The following is a 24,704-nucleotide window of genomic DNA, read 5'->3' as shown; positions in this document are numbered from 1 at the left end:
TGGAGGATGATGCGCCAGGAGAAGCTGCAGGAGGAATCTTTTCCTGATTTGTTAAACTTGCAGATTCTCAGACGTCACTTAGGCTCGAGAAACTTACTGTGCTAACTAACTTTTGTTCCCCTGGCACGATTGTAAAACACCCTGTATTCACATACAGTCTTCTCAATTGTTTATCCAACATACATACCATGCTATTTAGACTGATTTTTCAACATTTAATTCCAATTGAGCCTGGATCATTCTAGGCTAAATTGTTAGCGTGCCTGTTGGGATAGAAGGGCTAGCATAAATGGTGCCAGTGGTCTTTCCACCACACGGTATATGTATCAGGAACCAGGCTATTCCAGCAACTGCATCAGCTGGTGAACCCCTGATAGTTCTGACTCCATTTTTGCTAAGGGCAATCTGTGGCTTCAGTCCCTTTGAGAACAGAGTTAAGGCAGCCATTTTGAAAGAGGGGAGTTTCTCTGAAGAACATTGTTAAGTCTTCACTTACGAAGCACATTGGAAGAGGAGTATTATTTATTCTAAACATTTATTTTAGAAAAATAAATAAAAAATAAAACCCCTACCCATTGTACTAAATTTACTCAAGAATCACCTGTCAATTTTTGTGCAGACAGACGATGCCTGAACTGAGATCATTTGGGACACGAAAAACAAAAATAAAAAAAACAATTAAGTACATTTCTTAAAAGACCCATTTAAAATTAACATTAACCCATACATTAACCGACCAATTTACTGGTAAATTCTTAGAAAATTCATTCTGTGCCCAAAGAGCTAATGCTGTAATTTTGAAGAGGATACAATATATTCTTCCAGGGTTGCCAATTCTTTTTATCTGAGCACTAGATGCATGATACTTGGGGTTTATTTTAGAGCTCCAGCTCCTGGAGTTCGCTGAGTATGTGAGAATTTCAGTTTTCATTTTAAAAGAAAAAAAAATTATTAATCCTCACGATTTTTGAGAAAAGCCTGAAAATGTAAACCACAAAGGCCCCAGTCAAAAGGCAAATAAAAAAAAATCCTTTAAATTGATTATTTGTTAAAAATCTCATGAATTTTGAGCCAGGCTCCTAATTTTGTGGGGCCTAACTCACGATTCTGAACACTTGGGGCTGGTAATACCGCTCTTCATATTTAACCTGAACCTATGCTTCAAGTGCAAAACTCAGCTCAGCATTTATTATGGAGCTGCAACTAGTGTATCCATAATGAAGAATCATATCACTGCTCTGGAATTTTATCAGTTGGTTTAAAACTCTACCGAAAACTCTACCATTCTCTATTGAATTCCACAGGAAGGTTCTGCTGTTACAACACTTATCTTGTGCAGCAAATGCTCAGCATGTAAAATGGCACTCACTGGAGGCTACTCTGCTTTTGTTAACCTTGTGCATTTGTAGATCTCAGCTGAGCACCAAAAATGAACTTTGTGATTCTACAGCTTCTGACAAGGTGAAAAGAGGCAGAGTATTCTAGACAAATGTGTGATGTATAACGTATTTAACATTTCTTATTTTAAAGAATACCCTCACCACTGGGACTTATTGGCAATATCAACAGAGAGGCTAAAGACTGACTAAGGAACTGAACTACTGCTACCTCCAGGTCACAGAGATGCTATGGCCCTTTTTCTGTGGCAGAACCCCACTACAGATCCCTTCTTGATGCTGACTGCCATAGCACCCACTCTGTCAAAGTAGGAAGCTGAATGCCTGAGCGGCTCCCACAATGTAGCCAAATCAGGGGAGAGATCAAAGGATTGGGGAAGAGTTCCTTACTAGGTACAAGTTTATGGTAGCAGGGTCAACTCATACCCTATACAACCTAACAAATATCTGCTCCTTCTAGCTCACAGCCTCCCTACAAATGTCTTGCTGTCCCAGACCTGTGTGATTGAACTTGTCACATAAGGCACCCTAACACTTTGTTCTTTTTAGGGAGGGAGGACAGAGGAGAATCAGGAAGAAAGAGCAGAAAGTGAGAAGGAAGAGAGGTGAGATGAGCTAGAGGAGGAGAAAAGGAAGAGAACAGGGATGGGTGAAGGATGGGGGGAAGGTGACACAGCTAGGAGAACCGGTGAGACAGTGAGAGGAAGCAGAGAATGGCAGGTGAGGGAGACAGGGCAAGTAAGAGGAGAAAGGGCGAAAAGACAAGAAGGAAATGAGAGAAAAGAGAAGTCAGGGAGGGAAGGACAGATGAAAAACAAGACAGGCCTGGAACAGGAATGGAGGCACAACACAGGAAAAAGAGAGAGAGAGAGAGAGAAAAGAGAAGATGGGGGAGCGAAAGAGAGAGATGGGGAAAGCCCATCTTGCCAGAAACCGCTCTCCTTGTCAGTCATGCACGCAAGCTCACGAAGACTGATTCAGGCACCAAGCAGTGCAGAAGTGAGAGGGAAGAATCCTATCCCCCAGGTAAAGGCAGGAGGACTGAAGAGGGAAGTAAAACAAGGAGAGAGTCACATTTTGTTCTTGCATTGAAATGCCTCCCAAATACTTCAGGTTTTAGAGCGGTTCTGGATACTCGCTCCAGAACTGGGATTCAAAACTTTCAGCAAATTCATCTCCTTCCTATGCATCTCTCCTATTCCTTCCTCCCCACTTCCCTCTCCTCTTCCATTTAGAATCAGCTGTGTGTCTTGTCTGATTTTTGGATCATAAGCTCTTAGGGGGCAGGGATCAAGTCTTATTAGCACACTTTGGCTGCTGCAAAATAAATAAATAAGGGATATACAGTACTAGTGTCTGGCTGTAAATTATTATTAGGGCTTTGCTGCCTTCCCCAGTGAGCTCTAAGCAACCTCCAGTTCACAATCATCACCCCTAGACACTCCAGTCCACTATCATCACCCCCAGACACTCCAGTCCACTATCATCACCCCCAGATATTTCCAAAGGGAGGTTTACAGCTCTTGTAATTCAAAAATTCTAATTCATAAATTCAAAAAATTATAGCTACCCCACTATCAAGTTTGAGGTACAGCAGCAGGGCAATGCTAGGGGAAGATGGCATAATATTTGCTCTTGATGCTGCTTCTGTCTTTGGATACACAGAGGAGTTTGGAAGAGATTGTTGAGGACAGAAAAAAGAGTTAGGCAACTAACTCCCCTGTATGCCTTTGGAAACCTCACCCTCAGTCTCCAAGGTTGCCCAGCACATTAGACCCTGATCCTGCAAACACACACGAGTAGTCTCATTGAACTCAATGGGACTACTCGTGTGCATAAAGTTACTCATGTCTGCAAATGTTTTCAGGATCAAGTGTTCACAAGATCTTAACGAGCACTAAAAGTCTTTTAAAAAAAGAACAAAACAAAGGCTTGATTTATACTACAACTCTGGTAACATAACCCAACATTGCCACCTACTGGCTAATATCTTAACCTGCCTGAACAGGGATATGTGAACATACCCGAGCGATTAAAGTGGAAATACATCTGGAATCAGTAAAGTTGCATACAATTTGTTTTCAGATGACTTCCCATACCAGAAGCAATACAGACTAGAATTAGATCAAGTAGTAGAAAGCGAGATAATTTTGGGCAGGTATCTTCTTTTCTAAGAAGATACGAAAATTGTAATTCAATTTATAATACTTTATATTCACAGATGTAAGCTGTCTATGATTCCTTGGTATCATCTAGCCACCAGTATACAGATACTCACAAGTCTGGCTATTGTGCCCCCAAAGCTCCCAGTTACTCTTTATCTCATCATTGTTATCACCCCATCTTCAATGGATTCTTGTGGAATTCATGGCAATGAGAGTTACTGAAGAAATTCAGCTACAAGGTTCCCAAACAGACAATAATAATGCCCTATTAAAGAAAAGGATGCAATGCAATAGTACTCAAAGATACTGTTAGTAGGGGAGAACAATGTGAACTATAGGTCTAGTCTATCTCTAATAATTATAGAAGTGTATGTATGTATGGGACCTTTAAAAGTCATCAAGTCCAGCCTTCTGTGCTGAGGCAGTTATGATTCTGTATTCCACTCTTTATGGTCATTTAATTAATGGCACAGAAAAATCATCTAATTTGGGGATATTACTCAAGCAATTTTAAGGCTAATCAAACAAAGGATGTTGTCAAGGAGTTTAAGACCAAAGGGTGATGTAAGTTCAAATTTTTATATAATATCATGATGACTGTGGTATTATACAGATAGTAAATAGCTATTTGAAATGCAATCCATCACACTATATATTTGTTTTCTATGTAATATTAAAGTAATAATATCCTTTAATAAAGGGAATTCTATTTTTAAGACATTAAAATAAGCTCACTCGGTGGGTTGGGGTGGCTATCCAGCGGTTGATCCTGCAAACACAAGCACATGCATAACTTTAATCAGGTGAGTACTCCTAACAGAAGCTAATGGGTCTTCTCATATAAGTAAAGTTAGTACGTATGTGTGTTTGTAGGACAGGCTCTACAGATGCAAGGGGAGAAAAATTTAAGGTGTTCTCAGTCTCCGACTCCCAGATGCTCTGTCTGAAGGGGAATAATGTAGGACATGCGTCTTTGAGGGTTGGAGGAAGTGAAAGGGAGTGCAGGAATACTTGGCTTCTGAAATATGTTTGTGGAGCCAACCCCTGGGGGAAAAAAGCTCACATAATGATCACATTTTTCATAGGTTTTCTGCAAAAGTCTAGGTAGTCTTTATTTTATATATTTAAGGCACATAATGTTAAGCCCTTTAATGTTCATTTCTGTCCTCTTGTGGTGAGAGCGCAGCTTTTCAGAATAATGGTATCTCTTTACATTTACCCTTTTTACGCTGCACTTAAATCTGGTGTGGGCATTATACAAGGTGGATTCTGAGTAAAAGGAGTCACTACAGTCAATTATTCTAAATTAGTACTCAAATGGTCAGACCACCTACAAATTAATGGCTATTTTAATAGTGGTCAGAAAGCTAACACACACATTCAAAGTGGTCAACTAAATAGTTCCTGCAAAATGAGTGCTTATATGCACAGTTACTCATTTGTGCAAGGAAACACCCACTCTGTCCACATAGAAGCTGTGCTTGTAAATTCTGCATTTGCAGTTTAGATAGCCAGGTTTCAAAGTTAGTCCCTTGGGAATCAAACAAAGGAAGAAGACATAGAGTGAAATCCAGGGCATGGTTCAGACGCTGGGTCTGTGTTGCAGCAGGCTAGCATGTCTGGCTCAACAAAGCAGGGTTCTGGAGGCCCAAACTGGCAGAGAAAACAGGCTCAGAGGTAGTCTCAGCACATCAGGTGACAGTCCTAAGGGGGGTCTCTGTGACCGAACCTGTCAGGAGACAGAAAAGTGCCTATTATCAGCTTAGTGATCCACAAATGGGAACCTTCCACCTGGAGTGAGGAGGCTTAAGCACCTATGCTGCTTTCTAAGGAGATGAGTTAGTGTCAGGATCCTGGCTGCAAGGTGTGGGTCAAGGCTAGAAGTTGCAGTCTGTGCTGGTGTCATGCCAAAGGGCTGGGCTGTAGTCAGTAATCCTCGGTTTACTCCATTGTGGGATTTTTTGAACCTTCCTGTGAAGCTACAGGAGCTGGCCATTGTCAGGATACTGTAACAGACCATTAATCTGATCTGGTATGGCAATACTTCTATACCGAAAAGCAATTTAAATGAATAGAGGGGCTACACAAGGACAGCTAAAGCCAACAAGTAAAATAGTATTGTCTAATATTTGATTTCCTTGAGTTCCAGGTGGTGTTTTACAAAAAGAAAGTTACTGTGTGCCTGGTAAACAGTGAGATACAGAAGGAGATAGCAGACAATTGTGAGTGTAATTACTCTCTTCCTACTACATGTCTTTCATTGTTTGCTTTTAAGATGGCTGCTAAACTATTTCATGGGAATATTAAACTGCCTCAACTGCAGGTACATCATTTAAAAAAAAAACCAGCTATTTGTTTAGAAATCTCCTCCATGCCATATATAGCAGTAAATATTTCCCCCCAAAAGCTGGAATTTTCCATGGGAAACTCCCCCAATCTAATTTACAATGAAGGACCAACGAGACAGTCCCAGCCCCACTCCCTTATGCCAAAAATCCTTCTTTGTGCAAAATTAAGGTTGAGAATATAAATACTGAAAAGTCAGGAGAGTCTCACTTCTGTGTGTAACACCAATCTTAACCTGCACCATCCGACTTCCACTGAGTCGGAGTCTCATTTATCAGAGTGAGTGAGGAATAAGCCCTGTTATTAATGCTCAGTTAAGACAATAGTTTCCTACATCTCAAAGCCAACCCATCTTATTAAATCTCTCAAAAAGATATCATCAATTAGGAGTGCACATGGTACTGGAGAAACAAGGAAGAAAACTCAGTACTTGCTCAAGCGGTTGAACCAGCTAAATCCAAACCCTTATTTTCTTAGGCACACTAATTATACTTCAGGGGTCGGGCTTCACCTCTAGTTCAGTTTGCTCTCCGTTCACCACACAAACGTGGTCGCTGGTGCAGCCAGTATTCGCTTGCAGGAGTATAATGACATTTTGAAAGTGTATGAACTTTGCACCCACTAGCTGAATTAAGTTAAATCTGAAGGAGAACCGGAGATTATTTAGTCTTCAGTGGTGTCAGGTCTGAGGTGGTTGCATGCTTACCTACCTGCCAGCAGAAATATAGGCAGCCAGGGAACTTTACCTATGAAAACATGGGCATCTTGGGAGGTTTGGCACCTACAGAATTACACAGCAGCTGCTTGGGGGTTTTGAGACTACGGTGCCTAAGTGCCAGTTGGGCGCCCAAGTCCCCATTGTGAGTCCAACCCTTATTTTCTATGTGGAGAAACCACTAGACATGCTTCGTTGCAATTATTATTGTAAGCGAGTGTTGCAAAATACTGATGTTCAAGAACGGAAGTTCCTCTTTTGAAATAATGAGGAGACAAGACATTACTTACCCTAGTAATTTGTTTAGCAAAACCATATCAGTATTAGTGCCCTCACTTTAAAATGATATCATGGACACAGACAGGGTTCAAAGAAAAGGTAACCAGACCGAATAAGGGATTTGAAAATAAGACCATGAGGAAAAGTTAAGGGAGTTTATCTTGCTTAGCCTCAAGAGATAAAGTACGGGTGTGGACATCACTGGGAAGATGTAGGGATGCCATGTTCAGGGGCTCCATCTTTAATAGCCAATAGGAAAGAGAGCTGGTGCACATGGTGTAGCAATACGCACTAGAAAGATGTGAATTTTAATATACACTAATGTGTTTTGCACACCGTGGCCCATACAGATCCTGTTGGCGTGCACTAAAAGTCCCCTAGTGCATGCAGCAGGTTCTACATAAGCCAGTTAACGTGCACTACGTTGGTGTGCCTTAGAATTCACATCCTTGTAGTGCACACTGCTGCACCATTTAGACAAGCCCATAGGAATCTCATAAATGTGAGCCTCTCTTCCTGCCTGATTTGAGTGGTGGAAGTGAGAAGCAGCTCTCTCTCCTGGTTATCCTCTCCCATGCTAGCCCCTCTTGCTGCTGCAAGAAGGCGATAGGTCTTCTAGTCCTTCCCTAAACTCTGCATGTACCTTGATTATAATTATCTCTCTCTACACTGGATTTATCTTCCATTAAGGAATACACATTTTCAGATCTAAAGAAGTTGATAGTGACTGTATAACATCTGTGGTACCAAAATTGTGGCTATGACTACACTAGGCTATGACTGCACCGAACAGCTGTGCCACTGTAAATTCTTTACATGCTGTAATCCAGTGAAGCTCTCCCATTGACTTAATTAATCCACCCACAACGAGCAGTGGTAGAGAGCTTCTTCCGCTGACATAGCACTGTCCCCACTGGCACCTAGGTCAGTGTAATTTATGTTACTTGGGAGGGTGGGGTGGCCCCAAGCGACAGTTATACTGACATAAGTGGTAGGATAGACACAGCCTGTGTTTTTTTTTCCAATGTAGCTGGAGGATCTGTGGCAAAGATAAGCATGTTTTGTTGATCTGAATAAACAAGGCTGAGCAGTCACCTAATATCAGTCCGTTGCTCAAAAGCAATGCCCAAATAACAAATGAACATTCTGTATATATAACCTGTGCCCAATACGAATACATACCCGTGCAGATATTTATTCAGATTTCATATAACTAAATGCAAATGTATTATTTCTAAGAATAAAAGTTAACAGTACAGTAGAGGTAACAATTGTTGATAATGGGTGGGGGCAAAATTTTGAACCATTCCCTGCAAAAAAATTGTATAAACCCTGGCAGAAATCTGCAGGGCACGTGACCCCCCTCCCCGTGCATCACCTACAGAATACAGGTTAGTTTGTCCAGTGATATTAGCAATACTGTCCTCAAAGCAAATGATCAGGCATGTCCCAGAACGTCTCTTTAATGAGGGCCTTTTTCTGCAAATAACTTCAGAATTTGCCATTGACTTCAATGGGTGCAGGACTGAGTTCCTAGAGCATCCTAAGCTGCTAAATTCCTTGACAGAATAGTTCTGGTCACTACTTAATTTGTGTCAGGCTGAGTCCTGGCACCTCTATGCTTAGCAGTTCATAGCCCTGCCACCTCTGGGCTTGCCGCATCAGTTATGAATGTAAAAAAAATTGCTTGAATCCCAGCGCTCCTTTCATTAGCACTCATTCAGTAATGTGTTCTCTGTGGACCCAAAATTACTGGCAAGGATCACAGAAAATCTGTGTCAGGTCCCACTATGTTAATATGACAGTTCAAGGATAATTAACAGAAGATATCATAAATTTATATCTTTCATTCTATTACGCCCAGTCTGAATCAAATAAACTTTGTCTTTGGTCCATTACTCAAAATTACTTTTCTGATCTAATGTGCTGCTGTTTTCATCCATATCCAGCATAAAACAAATCTTGAGTGTGTGGTTCCCTTCAGAGTTCTTACTATTAAGATATTTTGTATCAGTAGCACCTTAAGGCCCCAACTAAGATCAGGGCCCCAAACACATATTAGAAAAAGTCCCTGTCCCAACACCTTAGTTTACATAGACAAGGCAGATAGAAGGCGTGTGGGGAAACAGAAGCACAGAAAATGAAGTGACTTGTCCAAGGTCACACACCTGGTCAGTGGCTATGCTGGTCACAGAAGTCAGATCATCTGACTCCCTGTCCAGTACCCTAACCACTAGGCTACACTGTCTAGCTTTCCAAAATTTTGCCATTCAACATTTATTTGCAGTCCCACTTTTCAGCTAAGGAAAGTCTGAAGCTACAGAGATCCAGCAGCAAAGTTAATATGAGAAAAATGCACCCTAATAATCCAAGCAACTGTATTATTGCAGTAAATGCTAATGACGCTATCCTAAAAGTATGGCTTTTTAAAGAGAGAGAGAGAGAGAGTGTGAGTGAGAGAGAAACCCATTCCTTGGACAATATCAGCTGGGCCTGACTCTCCTCTCACTTACATCAGTGTAAATTGGGAGTAACTTCACTGGAGGCAGTGGAATTCCACCAGTGTAAAATTGGTGTGGAGGAGAGGAGAATCAGACCCCGTTGCTGTTGTCCAAGGAATGGGTTTTTCTCTCTCTCTCTCTCACACACACTCTCACTTTCTCTCTCTTTAAAAAGCCATAACCTGGTCATTAAAGATTCTTTAACATCATATTAACTATACTTTCCTAGAAAAATCCTCCTACACCCAAGTGCTTATCAAATAATAAGCAGATGAATGGTGGGAAGATAAAACAGGTTACCCGACTGATGATAGCATGTAATCTGATTCAGGAAGACGATCATTCCTTATCATCATCAAACATCACAGAGTTCTTGTAAGTTAGTTCTGTTTCAAGGAAATGAGAGGCAGGCAAGAGACATGAAAAACAGCACAGACAATAAAAGCACATAAAAGTTGCACAACTGTGGGTTTTCCAATCACAGCAGCCCCCGCCATCAGTCTGTAACAAGATACTTTTTGACAGAAAAACACACCAATACAAGACTGTTGCACTAAAAAGACATTCTGGGATATGTATGACAGAGATGATTTTCCTTCACTTTGTTTCCAGTATATCCTTTTCAGGATTATCACATTAAAAGCAACAGCACTAAGATCTAAAATTCTCTCTGAAGTAAGGGTTTTTAAAAAAAATATAAACAAAAAACTGTACACACCAAATAGTTACATCACAAGAATCATTTTAAATGAGCACAAGCAACATATCTAGCCAAATGTACCTAAAGCAGTTAAGCACTTTCATATACAAAAGGAAGTAATATACTGTATTGTTTAATCATCCGTGGTATGGAATTTGTGTATTTATAGTAATCTAAGCATGTGTTTTATAACATTGTAGTATTTACTCACAAGGAGTCAAATCCTGCAAAGTTTACTCAGGCATAACACACATTGATTTCAACGGGAATGTTGCAAAAGTATAGATTACAAGATTTGGCACACAGATATCATACTGTCACATACATAGTATGGGAGATGCAGTATTGTCTAACAGTTAAGGCTGGAATTTAAAAGACCTGGAATTTATTTCCTACTCTGCCACTTACTCCGATGAATTGAGCTGTAGCTCACGAAAGCTTATGCTCAAATAAATTTGTTAGTCTCTAAGGTGCCACAAGTCCTCCTTTTCTTTTTGTGAATACAAACGAACACAACTGCTACTCTGAAACCTGTCACTCACTGTGCGATCCTGTGAAAGTAACTTACTTCTCTGTACATCAGTTACTGTATCTGTAATTAACACCTGCTCATTTTTGTAAGGAACTTGGAAACCATTGGATGAAAGATGCTATAACTGAACTTTTATTATACAGTAAGTTTGCATCAGGACTCAAAATAAAATATTATTTTTGACTGAACTTGGATTGCCAGCCAAGAAAGGATTTTTCTTCTCTAACAGTCAGTAAAATTTGATCAGACTCAGCATTTGTTTCTTAAAACATAAGAAAAGTTACTTTATTCTGGTTGGCAAATACCTTAATTAAGCTGTAAATGTAAAACCAAACAAACCCAACCAAAACAAACCTAAATGTTTCCCTAACAAGCAGAGTCTTTATAATATAAACACCCTGATGGGTGGGGGAAATGTTTCTGTGTAGAGGAATTACAATACAAATATGTTTTCCTTGATGTAATCACTTTATGATGGAGCATTTGTCTCTGTGGCCAAGACATTGCAGAGGTGACACTAGAGTGTCACCAAAGAACAGTTCAGTTCTGAATACTTTTGATTGTAGGGATTCAATACTGGGCATGTGGGCCAGTGACTAGGATACACTGTTAGGAGCTCAGCTGAAGGTGACTTGAGCACAAGACGACTGGGCTTAGTCTTTAGCTCACAGGTTGAATTCTAAAGGACAGCAATACATCCTCGATCTTGTCTGGAGCCCCAATGAAGTGAAAACACATTGGAGGAAACCTCATGTGAAGATCTGAGCATGGTGCGATTGCTGACAGTTACACATAATTAAGGACACAAATATCTATTTGTAAGCTAAGAACTGAAGAGAGTTTCCCTTTTCTGTGTTTAGATCATATTAGGGTAACATTTACAAATTTTATTTATCACATTAATTCCTATGATTCTAATATGTACTGGCATAAATACATCTACTTTAAGTTTTACACATTATCAGCTGGGAGCATTGCTTTCATAGTCTAATTTTGTCTATCTTTGAGACAAGCTATTAAAGAAAGAGGCACAACTGAAAAATTCAGTGACTTAAGCAGACAACCAAATTGGCCATCAGTTATGGTAAAACAACAAATTGAATGTAGAAATCCTCTCAACTCCATGAGTTATGGACAAAGCCAGTCCTTGAGGGAGAAGTTGGAGACAATCCTACAACTACATATAAAGAAAACTGGGTAAGACTCTATACATATCTCACGTTCCAAGCTCAACTCTGGTGGTTACCAGGGTTTCAGCGGAACTGCTTGTTAGCATTGTTATGAATTAAGAGACATTAAGCACCTATAAATGAAAATGTTTTAGAAAAATTGCCATTTGAAATTAATTTTTGCACATTCACTTCCAGTCCCAAGTGGGTTGTTGTTTCCCCCGCCCACTGTAAAGTTTAGTACAATTTTTCTTTGTCTGTTTTTGAATTATCCCAGGATTTTAAAATGTGATTTCCACATTTTTAAAGACATTGTTCAGTAATTCCTTTGTGATTGGAGATCTTGAAATTAGTTTTGTTTTAAACTTGAAACAGATGTAGTCCAAAGTAGCTTGTGTGCTTTACTAAGTGTGATACTGATTGAAAACTAGGTACTACAAAATGAATGTGGGAAGACTGAAAACTGTACAGAGGGCCTAATTCGGCATTCATCATGCGCTCTACACTCAGACATATGCATGTGTGTATTTACAGATGCTCTCTTTCTTTCAACTCTAACAGGATCTTAAAGACAAAACACTGTTTAATGCAACAGTAGACTGAGATTCTGAACCTACAGATGTCAAGGAATTCAGATATTTATTACAATGATAACTGTTATTCAGTCATGCTGAACATGTGGTATTTACTATAAGATCAAAGCTATCACCATAGTGAGTAATACAAAATACTTCACTTATAAAAGAGGGCATGCAATGATTGTTTGGAAATATAATGTTCATTTTTACTGACTTTTATGGGTGTGATGGGTTCCCCCTGGGGTGCCACTGAGCCCTCTGACCCACCAGCCTGGGCTCCCTCTCACACTGTGCTGCTGTGACAAGCTGCAGACCCGCTCCTAATCTTACACTTCCACTGCATTTACACAGGCAGGGATACACCCAGCTGCAGTTACCTGCAGGCTCTGACCAGCTACTGCATGAACCAACAGTAGAGAGGCTACAGCCAAAATAACCAGTTTCCCAGTCTAGTTCCCAGAGCTGTATCGTCCTGCCCTGGTCTAAACCCCAACCAGTATAAATTTATTATCCAGTTTGCTTCCCCCCCACAATGTGAGGAGGAAATGCAACAGCCCCTCTGAGCTAGGATTCCCAAGCACTTAAAATCTATATTTTTGTAGTTAATACATTTATTTTATGTTTTAATCTAAACCAGTAAGTTTGAAGTTAAGTGGTTCTAAGTGGTAGCAAACAGATCAAAGCAGATTACTTAGTAAGTAAACAAAAATGCAAACTAAGCTGATTATACTAGATAAACTGCTAATTCATATCCAATCTCTCACCCGGAGAGATGGTACAAGCAGGCTTGCAGATTCTTAAGGGACAAGCTGTACTTGGTTTACAGCTTGGAATCCTCAGGTCTTTCACACACAGGCTAGAAATCCCTTTAGCCTGGGTCCAGCACTTCCCCCAGTTCAGTTTTTGTTCCTTAGGTGTTTCCAGGAATCTTCTTATGTGGGGAGTGAAGAACAGATGATGTCACTCTCTGCCTTAGATACCTTTATTATATGGAGGGAACTGTCTGAAACTCAGCTTGTGGAAAAACACCGACATCCCAGGATGGATCATGTGGCCTGGTTACATGCCCTTACATTCCTTGCTGAGTCATAGCAGCCATTACTTACAGATTGTATGGAGCGTTCACAGGAAGGCTCACCAAATGATGGATAAGCTTCTCCTGAGGCCTTCTGTTTTCCCTAATGGCTCATTACCCTGAATAGGCCCTTCAGCACCCACTATCTAGACTGAAAGCATCTTGCCTAGTAGGCATCACCCAGGTATAACTACATTTGAAATACAGACACATAGCCAATATTCATAACTTCAGATACAAAAATGATACATGCATACAGATTGGATAATCCTATTCAGCAAATCATAACTTTTCCAATGACATCTTACATTACCTGTCTTGCATAAAATGCATCATTATACTATGAAGAATATGGAGTGCAGTGTCACAATGGGTTTACGATCTTAACCATAAAGTTTCATGAACAAAAATTCCTCCTTCTCCTCAGTGAGCAGTGTCCTGTCTCACATTGCATTTCTAAATGTACAGGATAATTTAGTTGGGTAGTTCATTTGATGTAACCTACCCAGTTTTCAATTTACTTCCTATTTTAAAATGTAAATCGATAGTTTATTAACACTGACAAGTATTCGGCATACCACATTATAAGCAGATATTTTGTTTGTTTCTAAATAAAGTCTAGTGGGGAAGAGTGGTTAATAACAGGGGAAAAATACACTTGAGAACTATGAAGTGTCTTTCAGTGGCTTACATGCAGAATGGTGTTCAAAAGCAATTAACTGACCATTTGACTCAGCCTGCTTTGCTGCCTAGAAATATAACTTTAAAACTTTTTATATCTAAAAATGTTTATTTAGAAGGGACTACTGAGAGTTGCTTACACAAAAGTCCCATTAATCACCACTAACTTTGGTGAGGGCTGTGAGATAGTAAATCCAGTAAGATTTTGCTCAAAATAAAATAATCAGTGGCACAGAAATCTGATCATGGTAGTGTTAAGAGAACTTTTTTCTTACACTGATAGAATGCAAACAACATGTAGGATACACCTAGATAAACTCTGTCCCTCATAGATCCTGTACAAGAACCCACATAGAAACAAACTTCTGAATGGAGCTAGAACACGTCCTTTAACTTTAATTAAATACATACATGCCAGGTATGTTGACACCTTCTACAAGATGGGTCAATTTTAATTAATATGATTATATGGACATTGCCTATATGGGAATGTAGTCTCAGGCAGTACACCTGCCCTGCCTCCCCCGTGACAGTTTCTGGGAGCTTTTCACTCATTTTCGTTTTTATTAAAATGTTTCTCAGCTCCGTTGCTGTGTGAGAGGCCACAGCACCAGCAAAGGAAACCGACCGACTGTACGAGTGTACAAAGCAAGCGGTAGAGTCCGCCACACACAGAGGGCTGCTAAATGCGCAAAGAAAACACAGCGACAAAAGAAGAGGGAAATACATTTCTGTAATCCCTTGCAGATCTGGTGATCAGCAGGCGTTATTCACAACTATCAGCGGTTCGGACCGCCGCCTGGTTTTTAAGTTGCCGGCGCCCCTTTGATTATCCGCCGTGCGGACCGCTGTGCTGGGCACTTACATGACGCTCGCCGAAGAGAAGCCGCCGGTCCAGCGGGTTTGTTTTGGTGGCCGTCCTACGTGAAGCCCTCCTGGGACTGCTGAAGCCGCCGCCCGAGTGCTGCGAACTACAAGTCCCATGGTGCAGCTGCTCCCCCCCCCCCACCCCGGGCAGGCAACGGGAGGGGAGTGCGGGGAAAAGTCCTGTCCTCTGCCAGCTCTGCATAAACAGTCTCGTGTTCACGCCGAGCCTGGAGAGGAGCAAGCTCAGGGCGCGGGAGAGGCTCGTTTCGCTCCCGCGACACCCCGCTGGGATCCGCCTGGCTGCGATCTGGGGCCCGCCGGCGGAGGTGAGCGCACAGAGCCGAGCGCTGTTTCTTGCCGCTACTTCTTTCCCGAGGGGGCAGTTTCAAGGGGCTGGATGGGAGCGGCGGGGAAAGGGGGGGCCGACGGCCGCAGGGGCTGCGCCACGAGCGGAGAGTGTGTGTGTGTGGGGGGGGGGGTGTGTGTGTGGGTGTGTAGCGAATCAGTGGGGTGCGGCTGATTTGCGGCTGCAGAGGGCGGCGTGCCATGACCCGCGCCCGTGGCAGGCAGCCGGCGGGTCGCTGCTCGTCGGAGCGGGCTGGCGCGGGGGGCAGCTGGTAACCCCGCCAGGCAGGGGACTTCCCGCTGGCCTGCACGTGGCGTAGCGCAGCTGCCCGCCCCGGCGCGGAGCGCCTTCGAGCCCCCGCTCTTCTAGGCGAGCCAGACGCTCCAGCGGCGGCGCCAGGCGTGGGCGTGTTTCCCTTTGGATGCGCTGCCAGCAGCTGCTTCTGGGCCAACGAAATCGGCGTCTGGGGTTTTTCAGCTGCGAGGAGAAAAATGTCCCACCCGCAGGTGGCAGCCAAGGGACCGGGCCGCCGCCTTTCCCCTGCCGTTGCCACTGAGGGGCAGGTTCTTGTGCGCAGACAGAGATGTGCGTGGGACTGTGCATCCGCCTGCTGCCCTCATCCATTTAGCCTCGCTTCCTTTTTTGCATGGGTGAAGAGAGGCCTCCTCCCGGTGTGCGGCGGGATGGAGCTTGGAGGGGCACCTCTGCCGCGCTGTGGGGGCGCCTGCCTGCTGCTGTTGGAGGCAGTGGAAGTTTTGCCATTGTCTTTACTAGGCGCAGGATCAAGCCCTTGATTGTCAGGACCCTGGATGCCTCTACTAGATCTTGCTGCACTGTCAACTCAGTGAATTTACTCACTTTAAAAAAAACAACAACAAAAACATCACAAAGGAATAAACATAGCAAGATATGTGGGGGGGAGGGAGGTTTTCTTTACTCTAGTCAATTCCCAGGCATTATGGGAAATTCTGCTCTTGGACCTTGTGACAGGTGTTCTACTCACCACCGTGGCACCCCCTGCTGGCCATTAGCTCGGGGTTGCCAGGTGGTGTCCTGCCCATCCTCACTCCACTGTCTCCGCATCCAGGACCTGCGTCACACCCTGGACTCCGTCGTCCTCTTCTGGATACAGCCCTCCAGCTCTGCCCCACTCGGTTCTATCCCCTGTTCTAGGGGACCAACAGTCCTCAGTCCAACCGCTTGCCTCACTGGTGAACTGCAGTCCAGGTTTTAGCTGATTATCTCAGTAGCAAACTTCAGTCCATACACTGGCCACGCCCCTCAGTGGCAAGTGGAGGCAAAGTCAGGGAGGAGGGAGAGAAGATTCAGGACCGCCCGCTACTCTGGGTCCCAACCCAGGGATCCCGTGGCCAGCAGCCATGTGCTACCCCTCCTCCAACTCTGCCATCTCCTTCCCTGCAGTCCCAGTACCTCCTCTGCCTGTGTATCAGGCCCTCAGTTTGGCAGCGGTCAGCCTGTTGACCCTGCCCAGCACTGCTCTGTCCATTGTGCTCCAGTCCTCTAAGCCAGGGGTTCTCAACCTTTTCCTTTCTGTGGCCCCCACGACGTGCTATAAACACACCAAGGTCCACCTGTACCACAATAATTGTTTTTCTCCGTATAAAATCTATGGTTGGCATTAAGGGGTAGGAAGCAGAGCAATTGCCCAGTAGCCCATGCCACAAGGAGCACCGCAAAATTAAGTTGCTCAGGCTTCAGCCCCAGGTGCTGCAGCTCAGGCCCCTAGGCTGCAGTCCTCCATGGTGGAGCTTCAGCTTTCTGTCCTGGGCCCTAGTAAGGCTAATGCCAGCTATACTGGGGAGACCCCCTCAAACCAGCTCTTGGCCCCCCTGGGGGCCCCAGACCACTGGTTGAGAACCTCTGCTCCGAGCAGCCAGTTCTCCTCCCTCAAACTGTAGGGAGCAACTGCCTCTGCTTAGCTCAGCAGCCCCTTCTTATATGGCTGGCCTTGATTAGCTCCGCCAATAAACATTCCACTAACTGGCTGACACTACAAGCCTTTTCCTTATTGGCTGCCTCCCCTGCAGGCAGGATTGCTTTAACCCCTTATATACCAGTGAGGGGGCAGCTGCCCCATGACAGACCTACAAATTCCTTTCTAATCAATGAGAGTTGCAAGGATGCATTTGAGGGTGGAATGCAGCCGTCTGTCTACACTCATCATTGCAGTATCCAAAGATGTGTCATATAGAATCTGAATTTACAGGATTTTTTATGGTGGAGAAATTATTTGTTAAATGAGCATGCACAAACATTTATTATGGCCTCTATTAGGAACTGAGATCTTCTACGTGGGGAGGATAGACCTGATGGTTTAACCAGTTTGTTCCCTTTCTAAGTTTTGAGATTTAATGGAGTCAGAATTGCTTTCAAAACAGTTGTATCATTAGTGTTTTCACATTTGTAATCTGTCTTTGTGGGCCTCTTGCTGCTTGTTTTATTTGTCAGTAGAAAAAGTTTGAATATCAGAGAAAAATTTGTTGTTAGAAATTTTCTTTTGTGGGGTGGGTGTACGGGCAGCCTAACCCTTCAGCAAAAGATCCACAAATTCCCATGTACGGTGATGTTAACAGTCAGTGCCCCAAGGAAGTTGTGTGGATTTTTTGCTGATGGAGTTGTGCGGAATGTAAGGGGAAGTGAGCCAAGTATGCACATTCCAAATGTGAAATGACACCAAGGGTTCAACACTGTAGTCCTCTGTATGTAAAACTCTTGCTAAAGGCTGGGGGCTTTTTGCTTCCTTCAGGACTTGGCCCCAACTGGGCAAGAGTTTAATTAAGTGCATATTTCTATGCAAAATACAAAATCCAGATCTTAAAAATATATTGTAGCACCGTGGAAAAGATTTTGCTCCCATTGCAGCCCTGTCTAATCTACATGCTGTCCACTTACTGAGGTGTAATCCAGTATCTAGGAACTGGCTTCTCTGTTTGAGAGAACTTCCTGACATCCCCTCCTGCTGCCTTAGGCCTTTAACAGAAGCAAATGGTCATTTGTAAAATTTGACATGCAACATTTTGAACAAAACATACAGGCCTGCATTGGCATGTCTCATTCACAACATCTGCAAATTCTTCCGAATACACTTCTCTGCTCTGGTAATTGAAAGACAGTAAGCATTACTGATGCACCTCCAACTGATTTAGGAGTAGACTGATGGAATGTAGAATTTTCCACTTGTAAGTTACAGGTTCAGATCTTTTCCAAGGTTTTGATCTTTTTCAGGCATGACTGAAAGTTGCTCTTCATAAGCACGAAAATCACTTTAGAAAGAACTATAATTGCATAAAACTGCAATATAATTTTACCCAAAATCAACTATATTGTTTTCAAGATGGGCTGGGAAAAAGCAGAATTATTTACAGGTGTTATAAACAGCCTAGAAATCATAATCTACTTGAAATTAATTTGTTTCTTAACATTTAGGTTTTGCTTATAATGGCCAGGAAAACCATATTAGCACCACTCTAGCAAGTAATACTTAAGTAGAGTTCACTAGTATGATTTCCCTGGCCAGATTTATCCAGCACTGAAATGGGAGATGTTCTGTGCCTGAGCTGTTGCTTTGTAAGAAAAAAGCATTGTGCCTTGTTTTGAATATCAATCAAGGAAGGAAAATAATTCCAGAGGTCTTGAGATATTTATATGGTATCTCTAAATACTGGCATCACAGAAAGGTGTCATAGTACCAGTAATCCATTCTTTGTATGTTTATAGATTAAAGTTGTGCAATCTTGTGCTTGGAAAGGCAATCGTATGTCAATCCATATCACAATGATGCTTCTTGTAGCAATAAAATACAATAAACTGAACTGCTTTTAGTAATGACTCAGATGAAATGAATAATGTTGATTACGCATCTCATAGTCAAATGTACATATCAGTTAAGTGATGACCTTATTTGGATGTAGAAGAAAAAACCGTTTAAACACAGTGCACAATTAGCTTGTGGTACTCTTTGCCACAAGCTATGTGGCCAAGAGTTAAATATGACATTTATGTGGACAAGAACATCCAGAATTACAATAGCACAGATTAAAAACAATAACAAGGAGTTTTGAAAGGGATATATCCCCCATATTTCCAGGCATGAGCCAACTGCTAATTAATGGGGTTTAGGAAGAAACTTTCCCTCTGGACAGACTCTTCCATAACTACAGGTTTTTTTTGCATCTTCCTCTAACGCAACTAGTGTTGGCCACTGTTAGAGACAGGATACTGGGCTAGATGAACTACTGGTCTGGTGCAGTATGGCAAATCCTGTACCCCATTTTTGTTGGAGAAAGCAGGGGAATTTTCACACGCACTTTAAATTCATTTTCGATATCTGTAACGTATTACATACAGCAGCTACTCCTTAATGAGATTTCAGAAGGTAAAGTTTGTGTCAGTGGGTAGTTCTGAAAACTCTAGTGTTCTTCTGAGCTCCTACTTGACTGTTCTACCATGGATAAATATTGACAGAGTCATTAGGCCAGAAGGAGAGGGAGAATGACTCTATAGTCCAGGGGTAAGGGAACCCATCCGGGAAGTGCAAGACTGAGGGGTCTGTCCAATCACACTTCCGTTATTTAGCTGGAGCGCCACTGTTTCAAAACAGGAGACCAAGGAAACCCTACACCAGAATGCCCCACAGCGTAGTGATTAGAGAGCTCTGAGACCTCTGTTCAAATCCTCTCCCCACTTTCTGGCAGGAAGAGGGGAATTGAACCTGAGTTTCCCACATCCCAGGCAAGCTGTACTTGTAAAGGGTACTTGTCACATTTCATATTGTCAAAGGAATATAATATAGTGATATAGAATATTCAGAGTAATTAACAAATACTATGTAATAGTTCCAATATGGGTCTGAGGTCTACAAAACAAAACAAGTGCTTAGGCTTCCAGTGGTGTTTCATCAAAATGTTTCTTCAAAGGTGAATCCATTTAGTAAGACACTTATAATAGAGGCAGAACTAGTTAATATATTTGCGTAGTTTCCTGCAAAGATCTCAAAACATTTAAAAATATTAAGGAAGTTTCATAACAGCCTGTACTTATGGTTGTATGCAGTGTTGTTGTAGACATGTCAGTCCCAGGATGCTAGAGAGACAAGGTGGGTGAGGGAATATCTTTTATCAGACCAACTTCTGTTCATGAGAGAGACAAACTTTTGCTCTTACACAGAACTTGGTCCGATAAAAGATATTACCTCACTCACCTTGTCTCTGTACTGTTTCTCATTTTACAGATGGGAAACCAAAGCACAGAGAAGCTTTTGATCTGTCCAGAGCCGCATAACAAGTCAATGGCAAAACTGGGAATAGAACGATTGTGATTGACCTGGAGTTCTTAACTACCAGTCCTGTGCCCTAGCTGCTAGACTATGTTTACTACCCGTGGTTCTCTATAAAACAAGTACACATTAATTGATTAATAGTATGTAAAGTTCTTTAAATGATGCCATTCCAGGTGGATTTTTTTGGTATTGCAATAATTCCATGTTTCTTTCTTTCTTGTAGTTCTGAGAAGGATCATCATCATGAGCTCCATGGAAGAAGTGGAAACTGAAGAGACAGTAACTTGTCTCCATATAACTTTGTACCATCCTTGCCAGGAAGAAAAGCAGGTGTTTCGCAGCTTAAAATTCCATAAGCGAGAGCAGTGCAGGGTAGATGAAGTGGCAAAATTTGGCCGAGATTCTAACATCTGCCATTATAATTTAATGGATACCCGTGTTTCCCGGGTTCAGTTTACCCTGCAGTTTTTCAGGCAGCTCAACAGCTCAGAACTTGGTTTTGAGATAAAGAACATGAGCAAAAAGACCAAGCTACTTGTGGACAATGTGGAACTGGACTACCTAAATAAAATTGACCTGCCATGGAAATGCATCATTCGCTTTGGAGACTACCAACTCTTAATGCAAAGACAAGATGGGGAATCAGTGGATTATTTTGAGATTTGCTTTGAGTTGTCCCAAGCTTCACTTTTGCAAGAGAGACACCTGCCTTCACTGCAGCCCATACCCGAGTGTGGTATTTTTCCTTCTTTGGTCTATTCCCAAGGAGTAAAACCAGTAGAGATGGATGAAAATGATTTGTGATAGAAGGGAGAAGGTTGCTTTCAACAGTGTCCAATATCTAATTCAGTATGACTTCAGAGGACCAAATCTTATCTCCTCAGCAGACTGCATTTGTTTTGCTTTCCATAGTTACCACTGCTGTGTTATGTATTCTTCCCCTCTTGCACGCTCTGTTTAAACATATCAGAACTTACTCATTTACAAATGTCATTAGCCCTGCATCATCTTTATTTAATGTCCATCCTGTCTCCTCCCTGCCACTCTGTTATCACCTTCTATGTTTGTCTGTGGTAAACCCCAATCAGAGTTAGTGGATCTTTGCATGGGCATAAAGGCCCATGGTAGCAGATCCAGTTGTAGGATTGGGGCCATAGATCATAAGCTCTTTCAGACAGGGTGTACCTGCCCTATAGTGCCACTATTTGGCCAGGTGTCCTGTAGATGCTCCCTGCCTCACTTTCCCCAAGTGGGCTATCAGTAAGTTAAATGAGGCTTTATTTAGGGAATAGCATCCCTCTGAGGGGGTCTAGTTTACTAACTGGAGCCCCACTGAAAATGCATCCAAACCTTCACCCCAGTGTCTTAGCTAGGAGACAATCAGTCTTAATTTATCCATCCCACCTGAGTCCACCAGTCCACTCCAGCATTTCTCTCAGTTCAGGCCTCTTGCCACTATCTGGGAAGAATTTTCTCCAGAGTCAGATGTGTCAGCTATAGCTCTTCTCTGCAGTACTATGTAGCTTGACAGCCTAGCCTTTAGTTAAGCATTCCCCGTGTCTAGGAGTGCACTTCTAGGCTCCTGGCTCTGGTGAACTTCCTGTCTCTAGAAACCAACTCAGCTGGTAATCCTTTGTCAGGGTCATTACCTAATTAGTTGTCAACTAGGCACATAGGGATTTCATTACCTCCAGGTGGATTTGAGTTGGCTTGTTCTCCGATTCAGGAGCTGAAAGTGCCAGTCCCACTAACAGCCCCAGTAACACAGGGTCTCTCGCTATATATTTCTGTTTAATTATTTCTGTAAAACATGGTGCAAAGTTCTGGCTTTATAAATAAAGTACAAATGGCCAGGATTAATATGCAAACTTGTTATATTGCATTATTAACTTTGATACTGAAGTGCAATCTGTATTCAGACTGAGATCCATTTTCAACCCTAACTTCTATGTTAGGGTTGAAAATGAAACTCTGAAACTTTTTTATTCATATTTTGTGAAAATAGAGCTATTTAGTTAGTATATTTAGCCTCCTAGGTACTAAGTTCAGAAGGGACCGTTATGATCATCTAGTCCAACCTCCTGCACAATGCAGGCCACAGAATCTCCTCCACCCACTCCTGCGATAAACCTCTCACCTATGTCTGAGCTATTGAAGTCCTCAAATCGTGGTTTAAAGACTTCATGGAGCAGAGAATCCTTCAGCAAGTGACCCGTGCCCCATGCTACAGAGGAAGGCGAAAAACCTCCAGGGCCTCTTCCAATCTGCCCTGGAGGAAAATTCCTTCCTGAACCCAAATATGGCGATCAGCTGAACCCTGAGCATATGGGCAAGATTCACGAGCCAGATACCCAGGAAAGAATTTTCTGTAGCCCCACAGAAACATAATTTTTCTTCTAATCCTAAAGTGATCAGAATGTGCTATAATAAAAATTCTATTACATCTTCAAAGATGTGAGTGTAAATAAAATAATGTGAATAATGTGAGGTTTTATTAAAAATGTTTGCACGCCTTATAATATTTTGTCCTCTTGTGTGGTTATATCTTGTAAGCACAAATATATAAGGGAAAATTTTTCTGAGATCTCAAGCTTTACTGGCAATTATTCAGCATCTAAAAAGATGGTGATGAGATCACAGCTGGTGATGAGCATTGCTCCAAAATCATGCTTTCAGAGAAATAGAAGAGTGCCTGAAATAATGCCACCTGGAGACCTACAACAACATTAGCCATATAGCTATGCATTGTTTACCCTCATTTTTAATTTTAATTCACCCAGAGTGTGTAATCCCCTGCCCAACAGCTGCTTCTCTCTTATCCCACAAACTTCAGGGTTCTGGCTCTACTTAATTCAATTCAGTTCTGCCCCTGAGGGATGCATCAAGTTTCTCCCCTGCTGTAACAAACTCTGGGTCTCCTCAGGAGCACAGAATTGCCAAAGCAGAGGTCTCCCCCAGTCACATCCCAGTCCCCTCCCTCTGTATCCCCAGCATACCCTCATGCCTGGGGATCCTCTGGAGGGGGTACAGAAGCTCCCTACATTGGGTGGCTTTCATGCCTAAGCTGTCCCCCTTCTACACGAGCTTAGCTGGCACAAAGGGACCGCAGGGTAATATTGAATAGGGCTCAGAAAGTTGAGCACTGAATAATATGAGGAGTGGGTTTATCTAGAATGACTACATACTCTCACTTCAGATGCAACTTCCAGGTAAAAGAATGTTTGGGGAAGCAGCAAAGGAAATGCTTAAACAATTACAAATTTGCACTATAGATCATTGTGGCAAAGAGCTTCTAACTGTGATTTCTAAGCAGGTACATGTTGATTTCAAACCTGCTCTTTTGACTACACGATGGGACCACAGAGCATGCAATGTCTATGCTAGAAATTGAACCTGTTTGAAACTTGGGGCCAAACTCTGTACTTCCACCTCATAGAATCTCATTCAGACCTCAGGATCTAACGTGGCTCCTCCAGGGTTTCCTATCAACTGTGGTTGTGTCTGCTAATGTGGAGAGGATCAAACTGCTAAGGCTTTCTTAGAACTGAGCCCTGACCACCATCTTATCAAGTATGATTCTATTTTTACTCAGTTATGGATAACATTGAAATACATTCCTAATTTTTAAAGGGATTAAATGAACCATCTAAAAGGATTTAGGTAGAGAGAATGCTGGAAATCATAGCAATGCTAACTCACTATGTTACAAGAAAAACTGAGAGAGATGCTTTTAGGATTACACTGGATTTGGTGGGTGGGGAGGATCACTCAACACTAAATTGAAGATAGACACCTAACAGCTTCATTGTTTCAGGTTTTTAAATCTGTGTGACCCACAAGGGCATTGTTATTTAGTAGAGGGACTTTTTAAACCATAAACATTTGGTTCTGAGAATTGTATATATAATCCACCTGGATATAAATTTGCCTTTACAGCTAGTATACAGATACTGTCTATAATACTAAAGGAAATTTACTCCTCTTATCAGGAGAAGAGTGAGATGTAGCTTTAGATGCACATTAAGGGGCAGAATTTTAAAACCTGAACAATGAT

At 42.2% G+C, this 24,704-nt stretch overlaps 1 protein-coding gene and 1 long non-coding RNA gene across 2 annotated transcripts; one reads left to right on the top strand and one right to left on the bottom strand.

Annotated features, from left to right (window-relative positions):
• Nucleotides 1–4,637: 4,637 nt before the first annotated feature.
• Nucleotides 4,638–15,090, bottom strand: LOC144263517 (uncharacterized). Its single transcript, XR_013345825.1, has 2 exons — nucleotides 15,004–15,090; nucleotides 4,638–5,291 (listed from the first exon to the last, which is right to left on the bottom strand). It is a non-coding gene; the product is annotated as an uncharacterized LOC144263517 (long non-coding RNA).
• A 30-nt stretch (nucleotides 15,091–15,120) lies between these two features.
• On the top strand, nucleotides 15,121–23,157 carry TIFA (TRAF interacting protein with forkhead associated domain). The gene is made up of 2 exons (XM_077815145.1): nucleotides 15,121–15,331; nucleotides 20,874–23,157. The coding sequence occupies exons 1-2, from the start codon at nucleotides 15,121–15,123 to the stop codon at nucleotides 21,452–21,454; spliced, it is 792 nt and encodes a 263-aa protein (XP_077671271.1). The 3' UTR covers nucleotides 21,455–23,157.
• Nucleotides 23,158–24,704: the final 1,547 nt, after the last annotated feature.

This window comes from Eretmochelys imbricata, chromosome 4, assembly GCF_965152235.1.
Source record: "Eretmochelys imbricata isolate rEreImb1 chromosome 4, rEreImb1.hap1, whole genome shotgun sequence".
Taxonomy (NCBI): domain Eukaryota; kingdom Metazoa; phylum Chordata; order Testudines; family Cheloniidae; genus Eretmochelys; species Eretmochelys imbricata.
This window is presented reverse-complemented; position numbering and strand designations above follow the sequence as displayed.